At 39.1% G+C, this 14,558-nt stretch overlaps 1 protein-coding gene across 1 annotated transcript in view; it reads left to right on the top strand.

Annotated features, from left to right (window-relative positions):
- The window catches only part of SMARCC1 (SWI/SNF related, matrix associated, actin dependent regulator of chromatin subfamily c member 1), a 200,353-nt gene that overhangs the window by 11,095 nt on the left and 174,700 nt on the right, over positions 1–14,558 (top strand). The window contains exon 3 of the mRNA XM_007951765.2: positions 2,723–2,842. Coding sequence (XP_007949956.2) covers positions 2,723–2,842 — 120 coding nt within the window. The remainder of the gene's footprint in view (positions 1–2,722; positions 2,843–14,558) is intronic.

The raw sequence follows: 14,558 nt of genomic DNA, 5'->3' as shown, positions 1-14,558 counted from the left end.
GCCTTGCTTTATGGCCTAACATATGGTCTATCATGGAAAAAGTTCCATGTGCACTGGAGAAGAATGTATATTGTGCTGCTGTTGGGTGAAGTTCTTAACATTTTAAAACTTGCTCAGTTTTTTTTTTTTTAACTTTTTATTGTGATCTGGGTAAAATTTCACAAAGCAGATTTGTTTTACATTCAACAGTTCATGTGTACGTTTTGTTTTGTGGTAACTGGGTTATATTTCCTGATGTGTATGTAACATCTCACCTCCCACTTCCCTCCCTGTGGTTACCTTTTTCCTGTGTCCTTCCCTATGCATTCCTGCCTCCCTACATTTCTGCCTGTGCAAATGCTGCCCTTCTGATCTCCCATGGTTGATTGTTCTCAGGAGTACATTCACCTGGAGCAGTGTTCAGCTTCTGGGCCTGTCTGTTTGGCTGAGAGTTAAGCCACAGGAGTGAGAGCAATTCCAGGCCCAAAGGGTTTTACTAGTCTCTTTCAGATCAGTAAGCCTGGTCCTTGTTACAATTTTGACTTTTGTTCCACGTTTTTCTCCTCTGTATAGGATCTCCAATTTTGATTCCTTTCCGAGTGGTTGGCATTGGTAGCTGGGCATCATCTAGTCCTTCTGGTCTCAGCATTGTGAATGCTAAGGTTCCTGTGGTCCGTTTGACCCTTGGACTAATTGTTTCCATATGACTTTAGTTTTCTTCACTCTCTTGGCTTCAGACGAGGGGAGACCAATAGTTGCATATTAGGTGGCTGTTCGAAAGCTTTTAAGACCCCAGTTGCTGCTCACCAAAGTAGGATGTAGAACAAAAGTTTTATGTCCCATGTTGTGCCATATGTGGTTGATGTCCCCCATTGCCTCCAGTTTTTGATCTGTGTGTGACACATGTGCCACTTTGTACCTTTGTGGAAATGTGTTTTTATGGAACATACTTAAATTAATATAAAATAAAACTTTTTATATGGCTAGAAAGGTGTCACTTAGAACAGCCGTAGGCACTTATTCTGTGAAGGGCCAGATTCTTTTAGCCTAAAAAAAATGATCCCCCTATTTGCAACTTCTGAACTCTGTTGTTGTATGAAAGCAGCCATAGGTAACACATAAGTGAATGAATATGGCTGTGTTCCAGTAAAACTTTATGAACACTGAAATTTGAATATCCTAATTTTTACGTCAGGAAGTACCATTGTTTTTATTTTTTCCAGCCGTTTAAAAAATGTAAAAACCATTCTTAGCTTGTGGGCTATACAAAAATGGGCAATGGGCTGGATTTTGCCAACCTCTCATCTATGAGATTTCATGTAAAATAAAGCAGTCTTCAAAGAGCCGTGGTGGCACAATTGTTAAGCAGCTCAGTTGCTATCCAAAAGATTGGTGGTTCAAACCCACCAGTGGCTCTACAGGAGAATAGATCTGGTGATCTGCTCCAGAAAAGTGTTGTATGTCATGCATTGGCTTCCAGCTCATATAGTGACCCTGTAGGTTATAGTCTAGAAAACCCTATGGGGCAGTTCTTCTCTGAGTCGGAATCTATTTCAAAGGCACACAACAATGGCGCAGTCTTCAGCAAGATTATTTGTATGCTGGTTATTTCATTTGCATTAAAAAGCTAATATACCCCAACAAGTGAAAATTTGCGAGGATGCTACGCTTTAAGAAGAATTGCCCTTTTCTATTAACCTGTAAGGAGCTCTGATGGCCTAGTGATTAAAGCATTTGGCTGGTAACCAAAAGGTCAGTGGTTTGAATCCACTGTCTGCTTTACAGGAGAAAAATGAGACAGTTTGCTCCTATAAAGATTTATAGCCTTAGAAACCCTATGGGGCAGTTCTACTCTGCCCTGAGGATTGCTGCGAGTTGGAATCGACTTGATAGCAGTGAGCAGGTTGTTAAGCTGCATCTTTGGCCATAGCACAAATTGAGAACCATTCATCTTCATGTATATTAGAGTCAGACTGCAGTTGATCTAATTTTGCTATGTACAAATGACTTAGAAATGCTTGATTGTAATAGAAACAGACCAGTTAACCTGGACATGTTGGTTGATACTTGAAAAGAGGTTTGCCTCTGGAAGGAAAATTTAGTTATTCATTATCTTTTGTGAAATTGGATATTAGTACAGGTATTTTTCCTGCCCCAAATTGGAGCTTTTTTAAAAAAATAAGAGAGTGGCATGACTTCTCAAGATAATAAAAAACAAACTCACCGCCATGGAGTTGATTCTGACTCATAGTGACCCCCCCCCCCATTGGGTTTCCAAGGTTGTAGATCTTTATAGTAGATTGCCTCATCTTCCTTCTGCAGAGCAGCTGGTAAGTTTGAACCACCGACCTTTTGGTTAGCAGCTAGTGCCTTAACCAGTACACACCACCGCCACACTTCAAGGTAATACACACCACTTTCTTAAGGTAATACTGAGCATTTAATACCAAATTAAACTTGTTCATTTGATTCAGCTCTCCAGTTTATCCTTCCTCTTCATGTTACTATCTTTCCTTACTGTGAAGCCAGCTTGCTGTCTCTGTCATTAAATGGGCTTCTGACATTATCCACATCATGCTAGATAACTTTTTGCATGCTTGTTTTTGTAAGCTCCTTTACAGCAATGAATGGGTCATCTGTAAATATACCACTGGGCCAGAGCTTAATAGATAACCGGAAGTAAGTGGGTTGTTCATTTCTGCACTTTTGTATTAATTTTTGAGTGTCTATCTTTATCTTGCAGTATGTTCATGCTGATGCTCCTACCAATAAAACACTGGCTGGTCTTGTGGTACAACTTCTCCAGTTCCAGGAAGATGCCTTTGGGAAGCATGTCACCAATCCAGCCTTCACCAAACTCCCTGTAAGTATATCAGTATAACACTGGTCTATCTTTAGTCTCTGTTCTCTTGGGTGCAGCCTACAGGTATTTCTTTTGCTGCTACGAGCTGATGTTGTTGTTTGTTGTTGTTATGTGCTGTCGAGTCCTACCTGACTCATAGCAACCCGTCCTTGGGTTTCCGAGGCAGTATCACTAAGGAAGTAGATTGTCCCATCTTCCTTCCGAGGAGTGGCTGGTGGGTTTGAACCACCCATAGAATTAAGGAAGAAAGGAGACATCTCAACAAAATTTTGGCTACAGAATATTATGTTTTTTTTTTTTAATTGTAGGAATCTTTTTTTTTTTTCCAGGAATCAGCATTGCATTAAGCATATCAGTAATTACTATGTAGATGTAACTGTTGGCATTTGACTAGGTTGTGATTCCCCACAGCCACCAGTATACCAAGTTGCCTTCATTCTTCTGATTTAGGTGTCATGACTATAATACTATTTCTTGAAGTTTTTATGTTTTGTAGGTGGGATGTTGTTCTGAGCTTGTTTGAGAATACATTATGCTGTCCTTAGAGTTGATATTTTGACTGATCATTTGGCTTAGTAAATAAATAATGGGTTTTATGTTCCTCCTTTTTGAAATCTGTAGGTTTTCTTTTTTTATATTTAATTTTATTCTTTTGTTATTGTTGCACAGCAAAACATATAACAGTTCAGTAGTTTCTACATACACAGTTCAGTGACACTACATTTCTTAGAGTTGTACGATGATTCTCACCCTCCTTTTCTAAGTTGTTCCTCCCCCATTAATAGAAACTCACTGTCCCCTGAGATTCCTAATGCTTGATTTTGTAGAGAGAAAAATCTCGTACTACCTATTATTTTTCCTTTTTTTACACTGATCTTAGAAATATTTTTGATCTTTGAAATTCAGAAATAAGTCTAATATCATGAACTAAAAATTCAATTATGTTTCTTTTAACTCAGAACATTTAGTCTGTTAGTCTTCTGTGCTATCCTGTACTCCTTTATTTATATTTTGACCTCTGATTATATAAACAGTAAATTTCCAGGAATAACTCGGCATGTTTTTTCTTATAATTTACATCTTCCGTTTGTCAGTGTCTAATCTTCTGCTATTTGCTGCTTCTATTGAATCAATTGGTAGACTTTAAAATCTCAGACCCTTCTGATTGGGTGTTCTTTTTCATCACTTTTTTTTCCCTCTCCCCTCTCTTTCTCTTTTTAAAAATATTTTTAAAATTTGTGTTTTTGATGACTCTTCTCTCTTATTTTTAACTCCCCATTCTCCCTGCCCCCATCCTCTGGTGCTATTAATCTTTCTGTTTGACTGTTGTAGGTATTTCGTATCAGTGGGATTATAAAATACTTGTCCTTTTGTATCTGACTTATTTCACTTAGCATAGTACTTTCAAGGTTCATTCATGTTGTATCAGAACTTAATTTCTCTTTATGATTGAATAACATTTAATTATATGGATATACCGTGTTTTGTTTATCCATTTGTCTGTTGATGGGTATTTGGGTTTTAGTTTTTTGCTCTCGTGAATAATGCTATAAGGAACTTTGATATACAGGTAGTCTGTATATACCTAAGAATAGAACGGCTGCATCCTTTGGCAATTTTAAATTTAAATTGAGTCTTCTGAAATTTATAATTGTTTTTTTATTGTGATTTGGGTAAAAGTTTACAACGTAAATTGGTTTTCCATATAGCAGTTATACACATTTTGTTTCATGACATGAACTGCAATTTTATAACATTATAACAGCACTCTTCCCACCTCCTCCCTATAGTTACCCCTTCCCTGTGTCCTCCTTTCCTATGCATTCCTGCTCCCTGAGCTATCTCCCTGTGCAAATACTGCCCTTCTGTTCTCCACTGATTGATCTTTCTAAGGAGTGCATCTACCTGATATAAATGTTCACCTTGTGTGCCTGTCTGTTGTTTGCCTGGAAGCCATGTAAATTTTATCTTTTTGAAGAACTACCATACTGTTTTCCACAATGGCTGGACCATTTTGCATTGCTACCACAGTGTATAAGGGTTCTAGTTCCTCTAGTCTTCATCAACTTGTTATTTTCTTTTTTTGTATACTAGACATCCTCCAGACCAAACCAGACTCGCTGCCATTGAGTTGGTACCAACTTATAGAGACTCCCATTGGGTTTCTGAGGCTATTAAACTTTATGGAAATATATTGCTCCAACTTCTTTCTGTGGAAGGAGCTCTGGTGGCATAGTGCCTAAGGCATTTGACTGCTAACCAGAAGGCTGGTGGTTCAAACCCACCAGCCACTCCTTGGAAGGAAGGTTGGGCAGTCAGTCTATTTCTGTAGAGATAACAGTTTTGGAAACCCAAGAAGGGGTCGCTGTGAGTTGGAAAACGGCTCAATGGCAGTGAGTTTGGTTTTTTGGTTTCTTTCTGTGGAACGGCGGCTGGTGGGTTTGAACCACTGACCTTCTGGTTAGCAGCTGAATGCCTTATCCACTATGCCACCATAGCTCCTTATTAGCCATCGAAGAGGGGTGAAGTGTTTGCTCACAGTGGGTTTGATTTGTATTTCCCTAATAACTAATGGTGTTGGGCATCTTTCCATGTGCTTCTTGGCCATTTGTACAACCTCTGGTTGCATAGTGCCTAAGGCATTTGACTGCTAACCAGAAGGCTGGTGGTTCAAACCCACCAGCCTCTCCTGGGAAGAAAGGTTGGGCAATCCACTTCTGTAGTGATACCGCCTTGGAAACCCAAGGAGGGGTCACTATGAGTTGAATCCAACTCAGTGGTAGTGAGTTTGGTTTGGTTTTGGTTTTCTTGGCCATTTGTATATTTTCTTTGGAGATATTTTTATTTAAGTCCTTTGCCCATTTTTTATTCATTTTCTGTTGTTGAGTTGTAGTTTTTTATACATTCTAGATACTGAATCTTTATCATATATACAAATTCCAAATACATTCTACCACTCTGTAGGTTTTCTTTTTTTTGGTCTTTCTTTTCTTGGTAATATTCTTTAATGCAAAAGAGTTTTTAATTTTAATGAGGACCAGTTTATTCTTTCTCTTATTGCTTGTACTTTTTGGGTATCTGAGAATCCATTGCCAAATACAGATTCCTGAGGATTTACCCCTCAGTTTTGTTCTAAGAGTTTTATGATTTTTAGCTCTTACATGTAGGTCTTCAGTCCATTGTTATTTAATTTTTGTATCTGGTGTGTTATTATTATTATTATATCTGGTGTATTAATTATTATTATTCTAATGCTTGTGGAAACCCAGTTGTCCTAGCACCATTTGTTTATGAGGCTATTCTTTGCCTGTAGAATGAATTTGGCTTCCTTGGTCATGTATGAGTTTATTTCTGGACTCCTAATTCTGTTTCATTAGGAGCTCTGGTAGCATAGTGGCTAAGTCACTTGCCTGCTAACCAGATGGCTGGCAGTTCAAACCCACCAGCCACTCCTCGGAAGGAAGGTTAGGCAATCCTACATCCGTAGTGATACTGCCTCGGAAACCCAAGGAGGGGTCGCTATGAGTCGGGGCCGACTCGACGGCACATAACAACAACAACAACAATTCTGTTTCATTAGGAGCTCTGGTAGCATAGTGCCTAAGGCACTTGACTGCTCACCAGAAGGCTGGCGGTTCAAACCCAACAGCCACTCCTCGGAAGGAAGGTTGGGCAATCCTACTGCCTCGGAAACCCAAGGAAGGGTCGCTATGAGTTGGGGCCGACTCGACGGCAAAACAACAACAACAACAATTCTGTTTCATTAGTCTGTTAGTTCTTAGGGGAATACCACATTATTTTGAATATTGGAGCTTTGCAGTAAGTTTTCCATTAGAAAGTATGAGTCTTGTTCTTTTTTTTTCCCCCAAGATTATTTTGGCTATTTGATGCCTCTACAAGTCCAAATGAATTTGAGGATTGGCATTTCCACTTTGCAAAAGAGAATGTTGGAATTTTGATAGGTATTGTATTGAATCTGTAGGTTGTATTGGGTAGTGGTGACATTTTAGTGGTATTGAGTCTTCTAATCTATGAACACAGGATTCTTTTTCATTTATTTAGGTCTTCTTGAATTTCTTCCAACAGTGTTTTGTAGTTACAGTGTACAAACCTTAAGAAAAGCCTGGCAATCTACTTCTGAAAAATTAACCACCGAAAACTCTCTGGAGCAAAATTCTGCTCTGACATGCATGAGATTGCCAAGAGTCAAAATCAACTCAGTGGCAACTAGTTTTATTTTATTCCTTTAGATTATATTGCAAATGTAATTATTTTCTTAATTTCCTTTTTAGGGTGTTCATTGCTGACGTATATGTTGTTGTTATATACTGTCGAGTAGATTTCAACTCACAGAGACCCTTCCTTGGGTTTCTGGGGCAGTATCAGTATGGAAGTAGATTGCCCCATCTTCCTTCTGAGGAGTAGCTGGTAGGTTTGAACTGCCAGCCTTTTGGTTAGCAGTCAAATGCTTTGGGCACTACCCCACCAGAGCTCCTCTGATGTACAAAAATCAATCTGATGCATATAGGCACGTTGTTTTTTGTACTAAAACTTTGGTATCTCTTAGTTTGTAAATGAAAATGTTGTTGTTGTTGTTATGTGCCGTCGAGTCGGCCCCGAGTCATAGCGACCCCTCCTTGGGTTTCCAAGGCAGTATCACTACAGAAGTAGGATTGCCCAGCATTCCTTCCGAGGAGTGGCTGGTGGGTTTGAACTGCCAGCCGTCTGGTTAGCAGGCAAGTGTCTTAGCCACTATGCTACCAGAGCTCCCGTAAATGAAAATAAGAAATAATAATGTCGGTTTACTGGTCTTTGTAAACATATTTACTTTGCTTATGGTACTTTTTGCCATCCAGATGTTTATTTTTATTCAGTCAAAAATATATTGATGGGTTTTTTAATCATAATTAGGAAATTTTTTGCTATTCCAGTGTTTTAAAGTAATTTCAGCCATGTTTTCTTCTACTTGTATGATTTCAATTTTTATACTTAACCCTGATTCATTTATAATTTATCCTGGTATTCAGTTTTTTCTTTTTCCATATGTCTATCAGGTTATCCTAGTAACATTTATTAGAAAATGTTTTTTCCCTCCACTGATTTGAGCTCAGCAAATATTTATCATCTGATTATGTGCCAAGTCCTGAGAATACAAAGAGTGATACAGGTCGTCCTTAGGAGCCTCACACACTAGTGAGCTTTATGAACAGAGCTTTTGACATTTCCTGGCAAGGTTTTCATAGGGAAAGGATTATTAAACTGAGTTTGGAAAGTTGAATATGAGTTCTTTAAGTGAATGCTGGAGGATGGGATTTTCAGGCATTGGTAGCAACATGTACAGAAATATAAAGGCTTGAGAAAGTTTAGTACTTGATGAAAGTTGCATATAATTCGTTCAGCAAGGTTTGAGCTGAGGGTGAGTATAGGGCAGTAGACAGAAGTAGGCTGGAATCAAATCATGAAAGGAGTTGGTTACCATAAACAGTTTTGTTTTGTTTTTTTTTTTTAAATCTTGAAGGTGATGGGGAACCATAGCATGTCGGAAATTACAAAGTGGCTTTGGTCAGTTTTAGTTTCAGAACAATACCTTAGAATCACTGTGAGGAATAGGTTGGAAGTTGTGGAGATTGGAGACTTTGAAAGCAAGTTCTCCATGAAGAAGCTGCTCTTGGGCCCCATGGTGAAGGCCTGTGGAAGAAACAGTGGTTTCAAAGAGAACCAAAAGGAATTGCAAGAGTTTTAGTGGTAAAACTTCGTGATTTTGGGGTGGGGGCTACAACAAGAAAGAATTGACTACGGTGATTGCCTTAAGCAATCTTTACCACTAAGGAGAAAAAGTAAAAGCAGAGAAAGAGACTTAGTCTCAATTGACTTTGAATCTCAAATAGACTTCAATTTCAGCAATCCCATTTTTTTTTCTTTTTATTTATCTGTTATTATTTATTTTTGAGTGTTCCCTCTCTTCCCTCCCATCCCTGGTAACCAGCAAAGAAAGTTTCCTTCTGTATATAAACCTCTCTTTGGCTTTTTACAATAATGAACTAATACTATATTTGTCCTTCTGTGGTGACTTATTTCACTCAGCATAAAGTCCTCCAAGTTCATCCATGTTATGCGGTGTTTTGCAGATTCTACATTATTCTTTAGTGTTGCATGTAGTATTCCATTGTGTGTATGTACCAGAGTTTGGTTATCCATTGTTCTGTTTCAGCAATCCTGTTTTTAAAACAAACCAAGCAGTTGCTGAATAATTGATTCTGCCTCATGGTGATCATGTGTGTTTAAGTGTAGAACTTCACTCCATAGGGTTTTCAGTGACTGACTTTTCAGAAATAGGTTGCCAAGCCTTTCTTCTGAGGCACCTCTGGGTCAATTTGAACTGCCAACCCTTTTGTTTAGTAGCCAGGTGTTTAACTATTTGTGCCACTCAGGGACTCTCATAAGCCATAGGAAATGAGATCTGGAATTCTAGAGAAATCGATCTGGAAGTTACTGGTTTATGGTGCAGTGAATTACTTCATATGACCCTCCTAACAACAACAACAACAAGCCATGCATAGGAGCTCTGGTAGCATAGTGCCTAAGGCACTTGACTGCTAACCAGAAGGCTGGCGGTTCAAACCCACCAGCGACTCCTTGGAAGGAAGATGGGGCAATCTACTTCCGTAGTGATACTGCCTCGGAAACCCAAGGAGGGGTTGCTATGAGTCAGGGCCGACTTGACGGCACATAACAACAGCCATGCATGCTCTTGTAACTCTCATAAAAGGATTATATGGGACTATGAAAATAAGATGTCTCCACCAAGGGGGTTGGACAGCCTGCTAATAATGCAGATAGATACATGAATCCTTGCCATGGTGGGACCTGGAGACTGGCGTGAGACAGCGTGGTGGATGGCCCACTGAGCAAGGCAGCTACAGTGGGTGTGTTGACCCACGGAGGAAGAAAGCGGAATGCTTTCAGATAGGAGACTTCCTAGCAGAGTAGGGTGCCTCTGGGACTTGACCAAGCTAAAGAACTTTGTGATGCTTGCCTGAGCTGGGCAGAGGCCAGGCTGAGGGAGTAAGAGAGAAAGCTTGGGGGAATGGCCAGGAAGCTGTCCTGATTGAAGAACTATATTCTGAATGGTTCCTGATCGTAAATCATAACCTGTTAACTTCCTAATGGGAACTCTGGTGGTATAGTGCCTAAGGCATTTGACTGTTAACCAGAAGGTTGGCAATTCAAACCCACCAAGCTACTCCTTGGCAGGAAGGTTGGGCAATCTAATTCCATAGAGATACTGCCTCAGAACCCAAGGAGGTGTCGCTATGAGTTGAATTGACTCAAAGGCAGTGAGGTGTTTTTTTTTTTTTTTTTTTTAATTTTGTAATAAACCTTAGAAATGTGAGTATTGTGTGTGAGTTTTGTATGGCCATTACAATGAATTTTTGAACCCAGCAGGGAAGTGCCGTGAGAAGGGCATTTGGTATCAGAATTGGTAAAAAGGGTGGAAGGTGGAGGTATATTTGACCTCTGTTTCCTAAGGATCACCCTTAGATTGATGCTGATGGTGTCTCCTCCTCCCTTGTGAAATAGGAGAAGGTGGTCTGATGCTGCCATGCCATTTTTACAGGTTGATGCCACAGGTGCGCAGTGAGATCATACCTTCTGTTTTGATGTATTTTTCAGCTTACCCTTTTAAAATAGTTACTTTTTAGTATAGTGTTTATATTATATGTACTATATGTGATCTGTACTGTGTGTCCATTAGCACTATAAGAAGTACATGTATATAATTATAAATAAGTTCAGATATCGCAGGTGTGTGCTCAAAAATTTTTTGCTAACAGGAATTACTCTCTGGTCAGTGCATTTTTATTTTCTGAACTTTGTGACTAATTGAGGTTTTTTGGTAATTCTTTTGTTCAAAATTATTTCACAGTGAAAAATTTTCAAGAATATATAAAGAACTGTTTTATTTTCAGTCACAATCCATAATTGCTAACATTTTACCACATTTGCTTTATTAAGCATTTTTACTATGTGTGTATGTAGAGTGATTCTCGTTTGTAGATTTTGCATTTGTGAATTCACCTACTCACTAAAATTTATTTGTGACTCTAAAATCAATATTTACTTTTGTGGTTGGTCATTTGAGGAGATGCTCAGAGTGGCTAAAATTTGAGTCTTCCACATGCTTTCCGTCTGAGGTCAAACAAGGTAGTTTTCTATCTTACTTACTTGTCTCAACTCTTATTTTTTATAAATAAATGTCCTTGCACAGTATATTTAGTCCCATGTTTTTCTTGTTCTTGTGCTTTTTGTTGGGTGTTGTGCTGATTACAGTGGCCCCCAAATGCAGTGCTGAAGTGCCGTCTAGTGTTCTTAAAAACAAGAAAGCTGTGATGTGCCTTACGGAGATGTGTTAGGATGAGCTTCATTCATTCATGAATTACAGTGTTATTGGCCATGAATTCAGTGTTAATGTATCAACAATATGGTACATCCAGAGAAAGGGAGAGAAAACTGTTTTGTGTGAGAGGCTGCTCTGGAATATGTTAAAGTAGCATCTAAAGTGTGTGTTGAAGCTATGGAAAAGTGAGGAAATTTGTGAATTCATGAGATGATGACTGATTAAAAAAAGCATAGTGGGCAGCATTGTTGTGAGACAGAAATCCACAGAAATTTATAGTCACAGAGAATGCTAAATCTTTCTCAGATAGTTTTGTCTGGCTTGTAAATTTTTTTTTCCCCTTTTTTAATTCTATTTTATTTTTAGATTTTTATTGTGATTTGGGTGAAAGTTCACAGAGTAAATTCACTTTCCATACAGCAGCTCACATACCCTTTGTCTCCTGACATTGACTGTAATTTCCCACAATGCAGCAGCTCCCCACCCATTTCCTCCCCATAGCCACCTCTTCCCTGTGTCCTTCCCTCCATGCACTCCTGCCCCCGAGCTGTCTCCCTATGCATCCACCGCCCTTCTATTCTCCCATGATTGAGCTCTCCTAGGAGTGTGTCTACCTAATGTGAATGTTCAGCTCATACGCCTGTCTTTTGTTTGGCTGAAGCTTCTGGGTTCAATTCCAGATCTGAAGGGCAGGTAGGGGCCATAGTCTCAGTGGTTCCATCAGGCTTTATCAGACCAGCAAACTTGGTCCTTTTTTTTGGTAGTGATTTTGAGTTTTGTTCCATATTGTTCTCCCACTCTATCCAGGACCTCCTACACAGATTCCCCTCTGAATGGTTGACAGTGGTAGCCGGTCACCATCTAGTTCTTCTGGTCTCATAATCCTATGGGCTGAGGATCGCATGGTATACCAGTTCCTTGGACTAATTGTTTCCTTGTGTCTGGTTTTCTTCATTTTTCTTTGCTCTGATAAGGTGAGACCCATGGTTGCATCTAGATGGCTGCTTGCAAGCTTTTAAGATCCTATTTGCTACTCACCAAAGTAGGATGCTGAACAATGTTTTTCTGTATTACGTTATGCCAGTTGAGCTTGATGTCCCCTTGGCTTGCACATTTTAAAAGATTATACAGCATGAAAATATTAAGCTTGGAGGTAAGATAGGTTCTGTAGATTAGGAGACTATTGTAGAATTTTAAAAATTCCAGCTAAGTTACACAGGAAAAGAATTACGTGGAAGAGCAAGTTTTCAGTGTTCCACGAACCTTTCCCTTAGTTCTTATGGGGCAAGCCAATATTGAGAGGTTTAGCCACAGTGTATTGCCCCATCATACATCCTGCTGCTGTATTAAAAGTAAGATTTTAGTTAATGTTTTTATAAAGTTTTAAGTGCTTGATCTTTTTAAAATGTTTTTCTTCAGGGCTTTCTTTATTTGCATTACTGTACAGTATAGAAAATTTTGTGACCAAAAGTTCACAGAAAACTAGCCCTGTATTTTGTCTAGGATCAATGGTTTAGTATTCCTGCTGACTTTATATAAGTACTGTGAATTATGAGAATTGACTGTATATTCGTTTTTTTTTTTCCTGAATCATTTGAAAGTTCTGTGTCCCTTTACCTCTAAATACATGAATGTTTATTTCCTTTCTCTTACTATATGAACCACTAGAATGATCCGATCAGAAACTGCTAGAAATTTTCAGTCATTTAAAACACAGTAATATAGTAAAAGTGGCAAAAAATGTCAGAAGGAAAACAGAAATATTTCCAGTAAAATGGACAATAGAAAAATGGTAAGACAGCACCTTATCAAAGGTGGAAAACTTGTAAGACTCGGGAAAACAAGGCAGTCCCATCAAATTCAGCTCTCACAGATTTCATTCTGTAATATGTATTGATTGTACTTATCAAGTATTGTATGTCATTTAGAATAAAATTTGCACATAGCATTATATAAAGTGTTTTATATAGTATGATTCACATTATCTTGAGATTCCTACTCAGAAATGTATGAGTTTATAATGTATCTTCAAAAAACAGCATTTTCAGAGGGCTTTATGTTTTGGGAGGAGCCCTGGTGATACAGTGGTGCTAAAGGGGCAGGGAGGCCACATCTTCTGACCTCCTCTAATCCCACAAGAGGAAGACAGAATCACTATCAGTAGCCCAAGAACTATCCCTGCAAGGCCAGACATGGCGCCTCCCTCCAGCCCTGACACCAACCATTCCTCCTGCAGCACCCACTACCTCTCTGCTGGGTTCAATAATTTGCTGCAGTGGCCACACAGAACTCACAGATTATGGGGTTTACTAGGTAAGCAGCAGGCTACAATTTAAGTTCAGGGAAAACGTTCAGTCTCCCTGCCAGCAACGAGTGTCTCTGTCTTTCAGCAATGCGTGTCTCTTGGTGTCTCTCTCAGCAATGTGTGTCTCTTGGTGTCTTTTTCTCAGCAGCACGTGTCTTTCAGGAGTGCGTTTCTCTCAGCAGCATGTCCTTCTCAGCCAGCAGTCAGAAAGACATCTGCCTCTAGGAGGCCTCCTTTTGAGCCTGGCAGAGTGGCCAAACTAGCCAATCTTAACATCAGAATTCTAAGCACCAGAGAGAGAGAGAGTGAACTTCCCAGAACATTGCTTTGTGCCACTCGGAACAGAAATACCCCAGGTGGATAACTTTTACAATCAAGAGCTCCTCAGTTGCTCACAGCAAATTCTACCACTGAGTTTACAAAGACTTATGGCTAGAAAAGCCATACCAGGTAATTTACTGCACTGCAAGTGGTTAAAGCACTTGGCTGCTAACCAAAAGGTTGGCAGTTTGTACCCAAACTCCGTGGGAGATGTAGCAATCTTCTTCCATAAGATTTATAGCATTGGATTTGCTGAATATAGCAGTTTTACTTTGTCTTATAGGGGCATGTTGAGTTGATGGTGATACGTTATTTGGCTTTTTATTTTTGGGATATTTAACTCCTGGGAACTAAGTCATGTATTTGTTGTAGATGTTAAAGCTTAGGCAAGAATATTTTTAGGTATATGCCTTAATTAAAAATAATTCATGGCTTAGTGCCAGTGCCACCAGATGTATTTCTCAAAATAGTTTTCCACATTTTCCCAAATGAAAAGGATTGATAAAATGTATAATGCTGTAAAGCAAAACTGGGTGAGTGAGACAGTTAAAAAGAATCTTCTAATGAAACATGTGAGGTACTTGCCTTTAGTTTTTTTCCTGAATAAATAGCATTGGTCCAAGAGTTTACTATTTAGGCTGATTGTGGTGGTTATGTTTGTGTGTCAACTTGTCTTGGCCTGGTTGAGTGGC

Source organism: Orycteropus afer, unplaced genomic scaffold (genome assembly GCF_000298275.1).
Source record: "Orycteropus afer afer isolate SDZICR_OR568_19922 unplaced genomic scaffold, OryAfe1.0 scaffold00311, whole genome shotgun sequence".
NCBI lineage: Eukaryota > Metazoa > Chordata > Mammalia > Tubulidentata > Orycteropodidae > Orycteropus > Orycteropus afer.
Note: the sequence above shows the minus strand (reverse complement) of the source record. Positions and strands in the feature narration are given on the sequence as shown.